This window comes from Chinchilla lanigera, unplaced genomic scaffold (genome assembly GCF_000276665.1).
Source record: "Chinchilla lanigera isolate Chin_1 unplaced genomic scaffold, ChiLan1.0 scaffold00022, whole genome shotgun sequence".
In the NCBI taxonomy this organism is placed as follows: Eukaryota; Metazoa; Chordata; class Mammalia; order Rodentia; family Chinchillidae; genus Chinchilla; species Chinchilla lanigera.
Window position 1 is genome coordinate 27,638,629 of NW_004955423.1, and position 15,647 is coordinate 27,654,275.

At 43.8% G+C, this 15,647-nt stretch overlaps 1 protein-coding gene across 1 annotated transcript in view; it reads left to right on the forward strand.

The window, feature by feature from the left end:
* Positions 1–563: 563 nt before the first annotated feature.
* Positions 564–15,647, forward strand: part of Tm2d1 (TM2 domain containing 1) — a gene marked incomplete at its 5' end in the record, with an annotated part of 30,716 nt that continues 15,632 nt past the window's right edge. The window contains 3 exon segments of the mRNA XM_013514531.1: positions 564–637; positions 11,081–11,189; positions 13,606–13,697. Coding sequence (XP_013369985.1) covers positions 564–637; positions 11,081–11,189; positions 13,606–13,697 — 275 coding nt within the window.

Here is a 15,647-nt window from a genome sequence, read left to right on the forward strand (position 1 = left end):
GGTGTAATAGGTCTATCCCACACATTTGTGTCAAATGGAATGAAGTCTGAATCCAAATCTCTGGGAGCAGGCTTGATTTTAATCTGAAATCCTCATATAATAATTTGGTGATAACTTTTATTTTAATGTTGCTTGGTGCTTACACCCTGACTGATGTCCTTTAAAGATAGCCCCTCTGCTAAACTTTTAATACAGTTTAGTCTCCAGCCGGGTGTGGTAATGCACGCCTATAATCCCAACATTTGGGAGGCCGAGGATTGCTGTGAGTTTGAGGCCAGCCTGGGCTACATAAGCAAGTTCAAGGCCAGCCTGGACCACAGAGTGAAACCCTGCCTCAAAACAAAACAAATCCCCCAAACAAAAACTATATATAATGTAGTCTCTGCTCCTCTCCCATAATGTTAATTTTCGGGAATTATTTAGCAGAGCTAAAAGTCCGTTTGTATCTGTGCTTGTTGACTTAGCTGAATTACCAGCCTCTCACAATATGAGTGTATTTGCTATTAAAGACGTAACAATGTTTTATGTTGGGAATGAGTTCGTGTTTCCTTAACTTTTTTAACATATATTTGTAAAGATCCAAAAATAAATGATGCTACACAAGAACCAGTTAACTGTACAAACTACACAGCTCATGGTAAGACTTCCAGAATAATATCTTTAAAAATTATTTTTAAAGCATTAACTACTGTATTTCTTAGATTAGTGTGTCACCACTAAAGGTAATGAGTAGGTTACACATAACTACACAGTTTTCAGAGCAACTTAAATTTAGAGAACTGGCTAAGATTTGTTAATAATTAATTGATTAATTTCTTTGTTTCCTTGCAATGCTAACTAAGCATGTACTCTACCACTGAGCTATTGTACTTAAGTTAAAATCTTGCTTTCTTAGTTATGTAAACTGGCAATTTTATGTTTTCATTTCTTATTTCAAACAGGTTTTTTTTTTTGTACCAGTAATCGAACTCAGAACCTCGTGCTTGCCAGGCAGGTGCTGCACCACCGAGCTAAATCCCTGGCCCTATTTCAAACCATTAGAATCAGTTTATATTCTTTTTTCTGTTTCTTGAGGCTTCTTTATCTTTGTCGAAGTACAGGGGATTATATACAGGGCCTTCGTATGAAGCAGCTCTTTTAAATTACTTTCGTTATTTGAGACAGGGTCTTGCCAAAGTGCTAAATTGCCTAGCCTATGGTTGAACTTTGGTCGTCTTGCCTCAGCCTTCTCGAATCCTGGGATTATAGAGGTGTACTACCACACCCAGCCAAATTTTTTTAACTGATATATAAAATATAAAAATCTCAAACATGGCCAGGCATGGCAGTGCATACCTGTAAATCTCAGTGTTTGGGAGGCTGAAGCAGGAGGAGTGGGCTACATAAGCAAGTTCAAGGCCAGCCTGTTCTACATAGTGAGGCCCTGTCTCAAAACAAAATAAAACAAAACAAAATAACCCCTCAAACATATCATGTTATTTCCCAAGCTATATTATGCAAAGATAATTCTTTAGTTTGCTGAATAGGAACTTGCAAGAAACTCTTAGTTTAATAAAGTGCAATGAGAAGCTGTATCACCCATGTTACCAGACTTAAGTACATCCTAAGTATGGAAACAGCAGTAAGGATTTCCAGTGTACTTGAAATATTAGGGAGATATTTTGATAACGGATAACGCCTTCAGCCTAATGACTTCGGGGAACTTCAGTTGTTCTTATTATGGGTAATGCCAGATAGCGTTTAACAAACTAACTCAGTCTTTTCATTCAAAGGGGTACATATTGCAGGGAGTAGGAGGCACATAGTAATACTGAATGAGTACTGCTTGATTTTTTTGTGGTGCTGGGGATTGAAGCCAGGGTCTTGTGCACGCTGGGCAAGCACACTGCCACTGAGCTGTACTCTCAGCCCTATGCTGACTTTTTAAAAAATATCTCAGTAAATAAACTGAGATTGTTGTTTTCTTTATAAATAAAAACTGTCCTTAAACATACCTTTTTGTGCCTTGATAGCTCATTGGTTTTTTTTACCATGGAACTATATTCCATTATGGATGTGTCATGGTTTATTTATCCATTCATCTGTTGAAAGACCTTTTGGTGGTTTCCAGGTTTTGGCAATTACGCATAAAGCTTCTATAAATTAAAAAAAAAGTCATTATTAACTTGCCAGAGCCTGGTCCCTTCATGGTTACTACCCTGCCTCAATGATAACCATTTGTTCCACCCAGCTTTTTTTAAATTTCCTGGTAGCAAAATTTATTTGAAAAAGTGCAAGTGAAGAAGTGAGGGAGAAACTGGCTCTGCAGAGCAAACTTGGGCGGAGTAAAAGAGGAAAAAGCAAGACAACACCCCTGGAGGGCACAGGGTGACCTATCATGAGGAAAGGCATGATAGCCTTCTGTCCAACTTCTAAAAGCATAAAATAATTTTGCGGATATTATTTCTCACTTTACTTGGAGATAATTTCAAACTTCCAAGAATGTTACAAGTGGAAGAGTACCACAGAGAACACCCTGTTCCCTGTACTCAGATGCGCCAGTTGTTAGCATGTAATCCCTCTAGCTTTCCTGTTGGGTGTGGTGTGAGCTTGTGTGCCCTTTTGCCCTTTCGCCCTCCCTCTTTCACTCTCTTCCTTTCTCCTTCCCTCCCCAATTTTTTTTTTCCTCTGGTACCGGGAATCGAACTCACGACCTTGCACTTGCCAGGCAGGCGCTGTGCTGCTGAGCTAAATCCCCAGCCCCAAGAATAGAGATCTTCTCTTAACATAAATACAGACCAGTTACAAACATCAGTACATTTAATGATATATATGCTTTGATTCATATCTAATTTTATAAAACTATGCAAAAATCTTTATAGCATTTCCCCTAATTTTAGGACAGGATCCCTAAAAATCAGGTTTTGCATTTGGATTTGTTTTATGGGAACATTTCCATGGCTTTGTCTTTTGTGACACTGACATATTTGACAACTATAGCTAGCCCCTTTATTTTACTGTATTTATTTATTTTTTTGGTACCAGGAATCGAACTCAGAACCTTGCTCTTGCCGGGTAGCCCCTTTGTTTTAATAATGTTGCTTCTTTGGGATTGTCTGGTATTTCTTTATGGTTAGACTGAGGTTATACACTTGTCTTAATTACTTTTCTCCTTGCTGAGGCAAAATACCCAACACTCAGTTGAAGGAGGAAAGGTTTGTTTAGCTCACAGTTTGTAGTGGTTTCAGTCCATTGTTAACTGGCTCCAAGTTCATGGCAGAGGGCAGCAAAGCAGTGAGGTAGCAAAACAGTGACAGCAAGTGACAGTAGTAGCCCTCTTTCTGTCCCTTATATTCCATTCCACTCACTCACACCCAGGGTAGGGCACCATTACCACCAGCATCACACATTCTAGATCCAGCCACCTCCAGAAAGCTGTACTAAGACCGCATAAGGCTTTGGGGAGATGCTAGACACAAGCTATAAAGCACTATAGGATGGAAGATCATGTAGAATCAGGGAGCCTCAGCACCTCTCATCTGGGCGCACATGGTATCTGTCCCTCGTTAGGAATGGTCATTGTTGAGCGCTCAGATTTTTCTGTTGTATAGTTAAATTTTCTTTGCAGCAAATAAATAGTCCATGGGGAAGCTTATTAACGACCATACAAATATCCTATTCCTCATCAAAAGTTTCCCCTAGATTTATCATCCATCAGTGATTCTGGCCCAAATGGTTCTTTACTCTGATAATTGAAAAGTGATGATTTTCCTGACATAAGCAGTCCCAGAGGAGATCTGTCTTTTAACCCTGGAGGTTGGATCTTGCAAGCTTTACCTCTAGATTTTGTTTTCACTTGAACTCTGGATTGCATGTTTAATTAGCTTGTCATTGTAGAGTATAACTTGTTACAGAAATAATGTCCATTCTGACCCTTTCTGGATTAAGACTAAGTGAACTTAACTGACCAATCATTCCTGGGTAGCCTTTTTCTATGTGTCTGTGTCTGTTTAAAATAGCAAAGGGTGCTGTCAGATGAGGCCTTAGGTTCAATCCCCTACTGCACACACATGCACAATACAGGAAAACTACATTAGGGTACTGTTGGTTCCGGCCTACAAGAGGGGTCAAGTGGTGTGCTGACTGGACTCTGCATCTGGGATGGACTAGTACCTGAGCAGGACACTTTGGTCAACTCATTTAATTCCCTGGAAATCCATTTCCTGCTTACAAAAGGGAAAAGGAACACCCTGCTTTCCTGCTGTTCAGGGTGCCAGGGTACCTGGGTGCCTGCCCTTGGGGCCATGTTCTGGGCCATGCTAAGCACATGCGGTCTGCCACTGAGCTGCTTCTCCAGTGCTGGTTTTGCCTCCTCAGAGGGTTTTACAAAGATGAAATGGAACCATTATGAAGTGTGTAACATGAGTAGGTTTAAGGGGGCAGGCTTCTGTGTTGCCTAATCCCACAGCACACACCCCCTGATGTCAACTTTACAGTCACTCATCCCGGCTCAGGTCTGTTCTGTTAGTTTTCTCGGCATTGAATCCTCCAGCCATGGAGTGGGGGGATGGCAGGTTTCAAACACTTCTGTCCACGCTCGCCTCCATACCGCATGCTTTCCCTCTGAGTAACATTTTCCCTGCGTCATGGCCGGACCAGGCTTGGACAGGTCCCGTGACTCACCCTAGGAAGGCCGAGCTCAGCTGCAGTCAGGTGGTGGCCTGCCCAGACTTCTCTGTAGTATAACCAGCCTGCCCTGTGGTCTTTCTCAGTATTTCTCATGTCATCCCTGCATATACTCACAATGGCAGTGTGTCCTTATTCTCCAAGTGTGTACTTTTCATCCTTTGCAACCAGTAGTGCAGACTTTAAAACTGCAGCGAGGTGCCGTGTCTTGCACAGCTGTCCAAGTTCTCAGGGTGAGGATGGTGAGAGGATGGAGAAAAAAGGACAAGGGTCAGAATACAGAAAACTCAGGCCAGGTGGAGCCCTCTCTCCTGATGGGAGAAGATGGAAGGAAGGAAGAGAAGGAAAGAGAGTCCCAAGGCTGCAGTGCGTTTATACGCCCAAGAGGTTGAATGGAGCATGAATCCCCTCCATGTAATAGTTTATCCATGTGACTTGCCTCAGGTACCCAATGTTCTTGAGACTAGAACAGCTTATTCATGTGATTTTTCTCGGGTACTCTGTTCTTGAGGCTGGCCTTGTCCTGGCCCCAAACATGTGATCAGTCTCCTGTAGTTACAAACAAGAGGTAATCAGTTAGAGTAAGAGGAGCTAGGTTTGGAGGATTCTGTAGAAGACAGAATTTTGTTTTTGAATCCTTTTCATTCTAGATGAACTTGCTTGATTTAGACTCAAGAGTCACAGTCCAAAGATTTTAAATTCAAAGTGATTAGTTACTAGTGTAGTTGGCAATTGGTTATACTTTTCTCCTGTGTATACAAGACCAAATTAAGGTTAGGCCTGTATTAATCAATTTTTGCTATTTATCAAGATCAGTTAAGTTTCCTCAGGATTTGCCTTGGAACCATGTATAAGCACTTCTAGTTCTTCAGTCAGTTTCAACCATCTGGATTAGTCATGGTCATTGCTTGACCAAGTTGCTTTCTGTGAAAGCTTGGGAGGCCCTTTTCTCCTAGTGACTTTTCTTAAGCACACTGTACACCATAGATTTTTATCCTCTGTGGTCCAACAGTCTCCTGGGTCAGGAGTTTGTATAACTCACCAGAGTTCTAGAATGTTGATTGAAGGGTTCTCTCATGTCCTGGGTCCTTACTGACCTCTGAGGGCTGGTGTTAAAATATTGTCTGTGCTCTTAGCCCATGTGTCTTTCTAGTTTTTGGTCTCTATACCTCTGTTGTTGAACATCCAGAAAAGGTTAATGACATACTTTGTAATGGGGGCAGTGCAGGATAATACTAGTATTTTATCTGATTATCAAGTACCTGGGAACATAAAATAGAACTGTTATTTTCTAACAATCATGGATGTTCTAATAGTTGAATCTATAGAATGCTAACAGGCAGCAGTGATATAATTTTACACAAAAAATTTAAAATCAAAACCATATATAATATTGTAGCATGACAATCATGATGACATTTTTGTGACATATAGCTCTTTTTTTATTTTAAGGAGAAAAAAACAATAGCCAAAATAACAACAATGAAAACAAAAACAAAACAGTATAAAAACAATACAGGATTTCAAAACAAGATGATAGGAATTAACAGTGATATTACATATTGTCATCTTCAACAAAGTTGCTCAGATTACCATATGTAAGAATGTAAGATAGATCAATTAAAGACCATAACAATTAATTTAAAAAAATTAGAAAGGAAAAAGAGCTTCATTAAACAAAATGTTAGGAATTCAGCAATGCTTGTTATATTGCATATTGTCTTCAAATTAGTTAATCAGTTATCTCTATCTAATACATAAGAAGCTTTTACCTAACTCATCACTGACCTTTAATGGGATGTCACTGAAGAAATTTGTGACATTGTCTGGACTGCTTAATGCCCAGGCATCTATACATATAGTGGCACATATATAGCAGATATATCACATAAGTTTTTGTTATTATTACTGACTGGTGATGTTATGTCGGCTTGGCATGAACCTCCCATCACAATTAATTGGAGCACAAAAGAAAAGCAAATGTCTGAATCTGAAAGAAAAGGCCTATCATCATAAAGAATCCCAGTTTTACATTTTAGAAGATGGTACACCTGGAAGGCATGAATACATTTAATACAGTGTGAGATTAACAATGAATTGTCATACTCATGTGGAAAACCTTTGTTTCTTAATTTAGTTACGTAGCAAGAGCATTTTTTGTAAGAAAAACCTTATTATTTTTAGAAAACCTTTTGCTGATTACCAGTTTATTGGGAGTGTTTCCCAAAAGGCTATGGAGATTGTGGGTGCTTCCCATTGATGAACTAGGACTGGATAATTATTCAGGCAGCTGCTTCCTTACTCATCAATTGGAGTCCTGTCCAATAGTCTCTCCATACTCCAAGGGATTTTTGTTTATTTATCTTAATAATTTTTTGATGACTTATGAAAACCTGATCACAACATTTAACACATTTTTTAATGAGAGACTCTCAAATCATAATACGTAACAATATACACTACATTTACACAACCAATTTTAGCATCATTTTGATCAGGTGGCAGCCCAGGTGGAAGCATATCAGACAAATGCTTCAAAAATGCAAAACGAAAGCAAAGAAAACAAAAAAAATTGTTGAGCTCAAACAAAAATAGCTGATAAGACAGATATATGGACAATCAGCTTACACACTCAGAGTGCACTCCAATATATTTTTTGGCCAAATCAAATTATAATAACATACGTTTAGAAGTTTGTAATTATAAATAGACTAGTCAGAATCTTTTGTAGGTCAGTTAGCAGAGATCTCTTAGAAGAAAATTTGGAAGAAATACAATCTTTTATCTATAATTAATATATAATTTTGTATTTTATTTTTTCTTAAGAATACTGTCAGTTTTCATGACCCTTCCTTTCATGGAGCCTCCAGCTTACTTGTCTCCATACATTGTCACCTACTGACTTGCTTTTCCCAATTTTTGGTTATCATCTCCTGGGCATCCTGGGTCAATTTCTTTAATTGACCCCAAGTTGGGTCTAGCCACAGGACTGAGCATCAGCTTCTTGAGAGGTAGAACCTCTTCCTTCTCTAGGTCTGGGTCCATGATACAGCCATATAGCACACTCTGGCACCCAGATAGGCCATTCATCATTCTCTGAAAAGACACAAGAATAGCCTCCAAATGTGTACTGGAATGGGTCCCTTCCATTGTCCCGTACGAAGACCTTTCCAAAGGACCCTTCTCAGCCTCTTTTCCTTTATATGACTGAATTGTCTTTCTGCTGCTGTAGTCCCATCCTTAGTAGGATTTAAAAAGTTAATAGTATACAATGCAAAGTGGTCTATTGTGAGGTATGAATTTTGTAGGGAAGGATTCTGCTTTTTGCTTTTGTATTTGAATTTTGAGTGTATGGTGAGCATGTTCAACAATTCCTTGACCTTGAGGGTTATAAGGAATTCCTGTGGCAAGGGAAATGTGAAAACTTCTATAAAACATTTGGAATGCAGCATGTATATAAGCTGGGCCATTGTCTGTCTTAAGTGCCCATGGGCAACCAAGGGTGCTGAAGGCATCCAGGCAATGAGTGTTGACATATTTAGCCACTTCACCGGTATAGGCAGAAGCAAAAATCGTGAGGAAGTATCCACTGAAATGTGGAGCCAGCACAGAGAGCCAAACTCAGGATGTGAGTGCCATCCATTTGCCAGAGATGACTAGGGAGTAACATTTTGGGATTAACCCCCATAGGGAGTACGAGAATTATGTATGAGGAACATGGTTTAATGATTTGTCAAGCCTGTTCCTGAGTTAAAAGGAACTGTGCACAATGCAGAAGCGTTCTGGTGGAAGGTGGCATGGGAGGCAGAAGCCTGTTGAATGGGATCTGAGGGAGCAACAGTGGAAATAGCAGGCAATCTGTCTATGGTAGCATTTCCCTCAGTGAGAGGCCCCTGCAGTTGGGAATGGGAACATAAATGATGATAAAATGGAACATGGTGCGACTGAATGGCATACTGGAGAGTGTGAAATAAATGGAAAAGATCTTCCTGGTTAGTGTAAATGGCAGTTTCAATGTAGTGCATCACACTGTGAACATAAACACTGTCTGAAAAGAGGAGAAAGCATGTTTAAGTCCGAGGGATTGTTTATTGTGGAAGAGAAATTTTTTTGATCTGTGTGCAAATCAAGCCACCCACAAAGCCAGCTCAGCACAGCACAGCACCATGGGAGGGTGGGACGTGAGCTGAGCAGAGAGAGGGCCCTGCACTCTGGCCCTAGGTGGGCACAGCTGGGATGCCCCCTCTACCCCCAGGCCCACCAGCCACACCCGTGACCACTTGCACCCTGTGCTCAGCATCACTGCCACAGGACTGAGCATCAGCTTCTTGTGAGGTGGAACCTACTCCTCTGGGTCTGGGTCTGTGATACAGGCGGACAGCACATTCTGGCACCCAGCTCTCAGAGTTCCCAGGATGGGGATGGTGAGAGAATGGAGAAAAAAGGATGAGAGTCAGAATACAGAAAACTGAGGCCAGGTGGAGCCCTCTCTCCTGATGGAGAAGAAGGGAGAAGGGGGGAAGGCCTCAGCGGCTGCAGTGCATTTATTTATACACCTAGGAGGTTGAATGTCACATGAAGCCCCTCCCCCAATAGCTTATCCACATGGCTTCCTCAGACGCTGTGCTCTTGAGGCTGGCCTTGCTCTGCCTCGAAGGGTTTGCTTTGATCTCCAGCTTAAGCTGCTCCACACAGCTAGATGGTCTCTCCTCCCTCTGGGACCTCACTATGTTGTATCTTTCCTGTGGTTCTAGGCCTAGAACAGTGTATCTCCCTTTCTTCCCCCCGCCCCATATTAATATGAAGTGGCTAGTAGAATAATTGAAAGTCATTGGAACTAAAACTCAAATATGAGAGTTTGAACATCGTCTAGAATCTAGTTAAAAATAGAAAAATACAGTTTCTTAGTTCTTAGTAGTTTTTTATAAGACATTTTTACAACCTCCCATACCGGTTTGGTCTTTAAAACATTGTACATGGTATTGGAGGTGCAGCTCAGTGGCAGAGCACTTGCCCAGCGTGCACAAGACCCCGAGATTGACCCAGCACCACCAAGAGGAGAAGACAGAAGAAGAATTTGTATGCAGCCTGTCTCCTTAAAAACAGTGCGTTTCTAGTAGACAGGTGCAGTTGCAGAAAACCTGCTGCTAGAATCATAATGTTTTGCTTTGAGACTCATTTTCTCTGCTTCTCAGTTGTCTGCAGGAAGAGCTAGCCAGGCTGCGTGATGGGAGCAACAGTTTGAGACTGACCACACTAGGGTAGCACTTGTGAGAAGAGTGTCCTGTATATGTTCACAGTGCTATGTTTTACAGCACAATTCTCTGCTTACTAGTTGGAGGATGAGAAAATACTTAATATTGTATCTCTGTTAGGACATTGAACCTAGGGTCTCCCATATTACGCAGGCACTGCTGGGCTACACCTGTCACCGTTGGGCTGTGGAAAACCTGTGCTTGTAGATATTCTTGTAGATCACTCTTTTCTTTTTTGGTTTTTGAGACAAGGTCTCGCTATGTAGCTGAAGTTGGCCTTAAACTCTCAGTCCTCCTGCCTCAGCCTCCCAAGTGCTGGGATTGCAGGCATGCAGTGGTCACTTCCTTGTGGAAAATGGGATGTTTCTCATCAAGGCAAAAATTTCAGCTTTTAATGTTGATATCTCTGTGACTTACACACTTGATGATTGAATACTGGTCTGCAGGGTGGGCTTCTTGGACCCATGGTGGTTGGCAGGGCTTCCTAAGGAAGTCACAGTACAACACCACGTCTGGGCTGCTTCAGGCAACATGCATGTGATGTTTCAGAGTCCCAGGGCTGGAAGTCTGGTCCCAGGCTGTCACAGGCCCTTGCTGCTTCTCAGGCTCTGAGTAGAAGCCAACCCTCCTTTCCCATCTCGATTATATCTGCAAAGAGCCTGTTTGCAAGTGAGGCCACATTTTGAGGTACCAGGGGTTAGGACTTCAATAGAAGTATACTTTTAGGGGGCTATTCATGCCATACGAGATGCAGTTGTATACCCATTTGTTCCTACACGGAGGTAAAGTGTCTGAATTTTATTGTTTTGCTTTTTTGAGACAAGGTCTCACTATGTGGTTCATTCTAGAACACAGCTCAAGGGCAGTAATGTTATGCAGCCCTCCTTTCGCCCTCTCTCCGGGCCAAGGCTTAAACGGGGTGGGCCCTGTGCACACCTCCCAGGGTGCAGGCGGCGCTGGGTCGCTCTGTGCTGTGCTTGGTGTTGCAGGTGAGTGCCTGTGTCACTGCCTGTCCTAGCAGAACTTGCAGAAGGTGTCACGTTGGAAGGTACTTTGCTGTGACCTTATGTTTTCTGTGTACTTTGCCAGTCTTAGAGAAAAAGTTACATGCTCTTTCTAAAGGAAGAAAATAATGACTTTTTTGTTTTTTCTGCCTTTAGTTCCATGTCTCCCAGCACCCAATATAATGTGTAAGGATTCCAGTGGCAATGAAACACATTTTACCGGAAAGGAAGTTGGTTTTTACAAGCCCGTACCTTGCCGGAATGTGTAAGTACATGACTGAAACTTAAAACTTCAGATTACTCGCCCATATGGTGGCCGCATTTCATAGAGTGAAGAGATAGTTTATGGAGGAGACCCTGGAAGTGCGCCATCCTCGCCTTGCTGGTGTCTGTCAGGGAGCTCTGTGCTGCCCGCTCCAGTCCTAGGGTCCCTGAAAGCCATTCGGCCAACAGATGGCAGGGAGGAGCCCGCTGGAGGAGAGCTGAGAGCCAGACTGGGAAAGGCGGTCTCCTCTGCCTTCTCCGCTGTCCTCACTCTGCAGGCCAGACTGCAGGGCCAGCTGGGAGATGCAGCTCAGCCATTTATCTACTTGAAAACAGAACTAGTTTGGTAACTAACTAGACCATCCCTGCTGTACCACTGGTTTCCAGATCATTGTTTAGTGTGAGTCACCTCCATGGATGATTGCTTTTCAGATTTCATTCTCTTTCTCAGCCAAACCTTTTGTTCTGCTTTGCTTGGCTTTTGTTGTTGTTACTGGTTTGAGACCAGGTCTACTGTGTAGTCTAGGCTGAACTTACTGTGATCCTGTGAGCAGGCTCCGCTACCCCCTCAATTTAGTAGAAATCCTCAGCTTGCACTTCCCATGAGCCTTCACCCACGGTTGGCACGGCTGGCCTTGCTGTCCTCCTCAGTGCCACCTTCACCTGACTCCAGGATGCCCTGCTCTGCTGTTTGATTTTGTCTTCACTCTTTGCTTCTTGGTCTCCTTTCTGGTTTCTTTTCTGCTCCAGGATTGCTTCGTGTGTGAGAGCTTCGGGGCCCAGGCCTTTAGATCACTCCTTCTGTGTGCACTCACAGTGCATGCACATGGCCCTCAGTGTGTCCTCTGTGTCTGCAGCTGTGTCCTCTAGTCTAGACTTCTCTCCATAACTCCAGACTTGTAAATCCAGCTGCTTTTTGGATGAGTCTACTTGGCTGTCTGATAAACACCTTAGCCTCACATATCCAAAACTCAAATCTTGATTTTCCTTCCAAGATCTCTGCATTCTCACCTTTCCCCAACTCACTAATGCTGGCTTCATCCTTCTAGGTGTTAAGGGTGAAGTCCTCAGTGTTTCTCTTCCTGTTTTCCCTTTTCATACCCTTAAATATGCCACGGAGGAGGATCACTGCAAGTCCAGGGCCAGCCTGGGCTATATAGTGAGCCGCTATCACAAATAAACAAACAGAAACAAAAGCAAAACAGACCAGGAAATCTAGGTAGCTGTGCTTGAGAGTATTATATATCTGGAATCTGATCACTTCTCACATTCTTTACCTGTTGCTCTGGGTCAGACTCCTGTCACTGTGACAGTTTGAGTTTGCTCAGCTTACAGTCCTCCCTCCTGGTTGGTCCTTGTCATGGTGCCTGTCACGGTCCCTGAGCTAGGCCATGTAGACTCCCACACTGTTGGTTATGGGCATGGCTGCCGCACTTAATGCAGCCTATGTAACATTAGCAGGTGTGAGACAAACAGAAGCTCAAGTGTGGGGCCGCACTTCCTTCTCCTTTGGTGCTATGTTTTGGAAAGAACTGGCCTCAAGTAGGTACTCCACTGTGAGTTTTGGGCTTAGAAAACCCAGAATCTGCGGGCTCAGCCTGTCACATAGTCTCCAGCCAGAGCTGAGCACAGGCTGTCTGTGGTCCATACAGGTGAGGGTTGTGCTTCCTGGCGTAAGCCACCAAGTTTTGGGGTGGTTGTTATATGACATTATAGTGGCAGCAGTTGACAAATGCTCACTTAGGGTCTATAATTTTCAGCATAGCAGCTGGAGTGATTAGTTCACAATGTAAACCAGATTAGGTTGCATCTTTACTTTAGATCCTGTAGTAGCTTCCCATTTCTCAGAATAACAGGCAGTGTATTTATACTGGGACACAAGGGACATCTGCTTCCTTCACTTCCCCTTCCTGTGATCCCCACCTCCTAATGGTCTTTCTTCTTTTCTGACCCTGCTGCTGCCTATGTAGGCCTCAGGTCTGCAGGGTACTGGTTTGTTTATGCCTGGGACGCTCCACCCTGCGAGGTTTGGCCAGGTGAAACTCATGTTCCCCCCTGGTTCTTTGCTCCAATGTCACCTTCTCTGAAGTTTCATCTTACCACTCCATTGCAGTTCCCCTTAGCATTGTTGATTTCCTACGCACCTTGGCATTCTGGATCCTTACTTATGCTGGCATTCTAGACTCCTTACACACCCTGGCATTCTGAACTCCTTACTTGCCCTGGCATTCTGGATTTCCTGTATACCCTAGCATCTAGATTCCCTACATATCTTGCCATTCTGGATTTCTTACACACTCTGGCATTCTGAATCCCCTACTCAGTGATATGAGCCAATTAACAAAGAATAGTAGTTCACAATTTTGTTTTCTAAAGTGGCAATACATGAACATGATTTTGATTTTTCTCCTGCACAGAAATGGCTACTCATACAAAGTGGCGGTTGCACTGTCCCTTTTTCTTGGATGGCTGGGAGCAGACCGGTTTTACCTTGGGTACCCTGCCTTGGGTGAGTATGTGTCAGCAGAAAAATATACAAGCCTTGTGAAGCTGTATTCTAAGTGTGTTCTTACAGACTGCGTCCTGTAAGCTCTGTGTCATTGGAATGGGTAGTTGACCTCCTGCTCTGCATCTGGCTTAAGTGAAAAATAACAAGTTCTCCTGTGCATTCTCCTGTAGGAAAACACCCAGGTAGTGTGGGCATTGGCTGAAAGCACCAGGCTGCAGCCCTGACACAAGGCAGGTGTTCACATGCGCATGTCCTCTTGTCTTTTTTTTTTTTTTTTGGTTTTGGTTTTTCTCTGGTACTGGGAACCGAACTCACGACCTTGCGCTTGCCAGGCAGGCGCTTTGCCGCTGAGCTAAATCCCCAGCCCCTGTCCTCTTGTCTTCCCCTCCCCTCCTCCCCTTCCCTCCTCTCTGAGCCTCTGCCCTGCAGCCCTAGGATGGAGATTCTAGCGATGAGCACGAGCAGGGCCCTCTGGGTGCCTCCCTGCTCAGCCGTCATGCTTGTTGTCCTTGCCAGTCCTGGGAGGCCTCACAAGTGACTGGAGCTTTTATTAAGTACTATTTCCTTTTAAAAATATTTTATTTTTACTAGTGCGCAGGTGTGCTACCTAATGATGACGTTTTTCATGCACGTAGCTTGCTTCATTCTTTTTACGTCTCCTTCCCACCCTTCCCTTCCGAACAGTCCCTTCAGATTCCTGCCCTGCTTGAGCCTCATGACCCTGCTCATCATCCTCTTCAGTCCCCTAACAGGTAGGGAAACTGTCCCCTGAGAGACTAAGTGTGGACGTCTTGCTGTCACTTGTGACACACTTGGTACCATCTTTGTCCCATGGAGACGGAAACCATCCTGGGATCAGAGATTCACTGAGGGCCACTTAGCTTATGACCTGAATTTGCCACTTTCTCATTTTGTCTCTGGTGGCACTCAGAGTTGAACCAGGGCCTCATACGTGCTAGATGAGCACTCTGCCCTGAGCTGTGTCCCTGGGCCCAAGACCTCAGTTTGAGCCCTCTTCACTGCTGTCCTTCAGCTCTCTGGCAGCCTTCGCAGAGCAGTGTGAGGACTGGCGCTGTGCTTTCCCTTGGCAGAGCTGACCTTGCTTCTCCTGTGCTGCTGCCCACCAGAGATGGCAGGGGTCCCTGGGCTTGGGGAGGGTTCCTCAGAGTCAGCCTGCAACTCAGAGCTGCGAGTTTCTAAGTCAAAACCAAACTTTAAAATTCTGTGTTCATGAATTTATTCAGTGAAGCATTTGCTCAGAAGAGATGATAGAGATTGCAGTGTATATGTACTAAAGAAAATAAACAGGAAACAGAGGCCGAGCACACACCTGTAGTCTCCGTGCTCTGGGAGGCAGAGTACACCAGTCAGGGCTTACCAGGGTGGCAGGGTTACTATAATAATGCATGTATGGTTTATGAGGTAGGCTGCAGTGGTCTGCAGAGTCAGGTGTGGGAGGGTGCAGAAGGGCTGTCCGTGCTCTGGAGACCAGAGGGTCCAGTCAGGTAGGAGCCCAGGAGCTCAGCGCAGTCCTGTTGGAAGCCCAAGGGTCTGTGTTGGAAGGCTGAAGAGTGTGTGCTGGAAGCCAGGCGTGGAAGTCCAAGGCAGAAGTGAAGGCTGGAGCTCCTCCGAAGAAAGAGAAGTGGACCTTCCTTCTTTCCCCTTTTTATTCCACACGGGCTACATGCCTATTGGCTGGTGCCACTCACACCAGGATGGTCTTGCATCTTCACTAAATGCACTAGTCACACCCACAGCGCTGCCAAACCAGTCAGCTGGGCAGTTCTTACTCAAGTTGCCCCAGCAGTTCACTGTCACACTGAGGCAGGATTGCCAGTTCAAGCCCAGAATGAGCAGTCTGTCAACTTAATGAGACCTATTTCATTAAAAAACAAAAACAGGGCTGGGGATGTTGCTCAGTATAAAAGCCCTGAGTTCAGTTGCTACTAC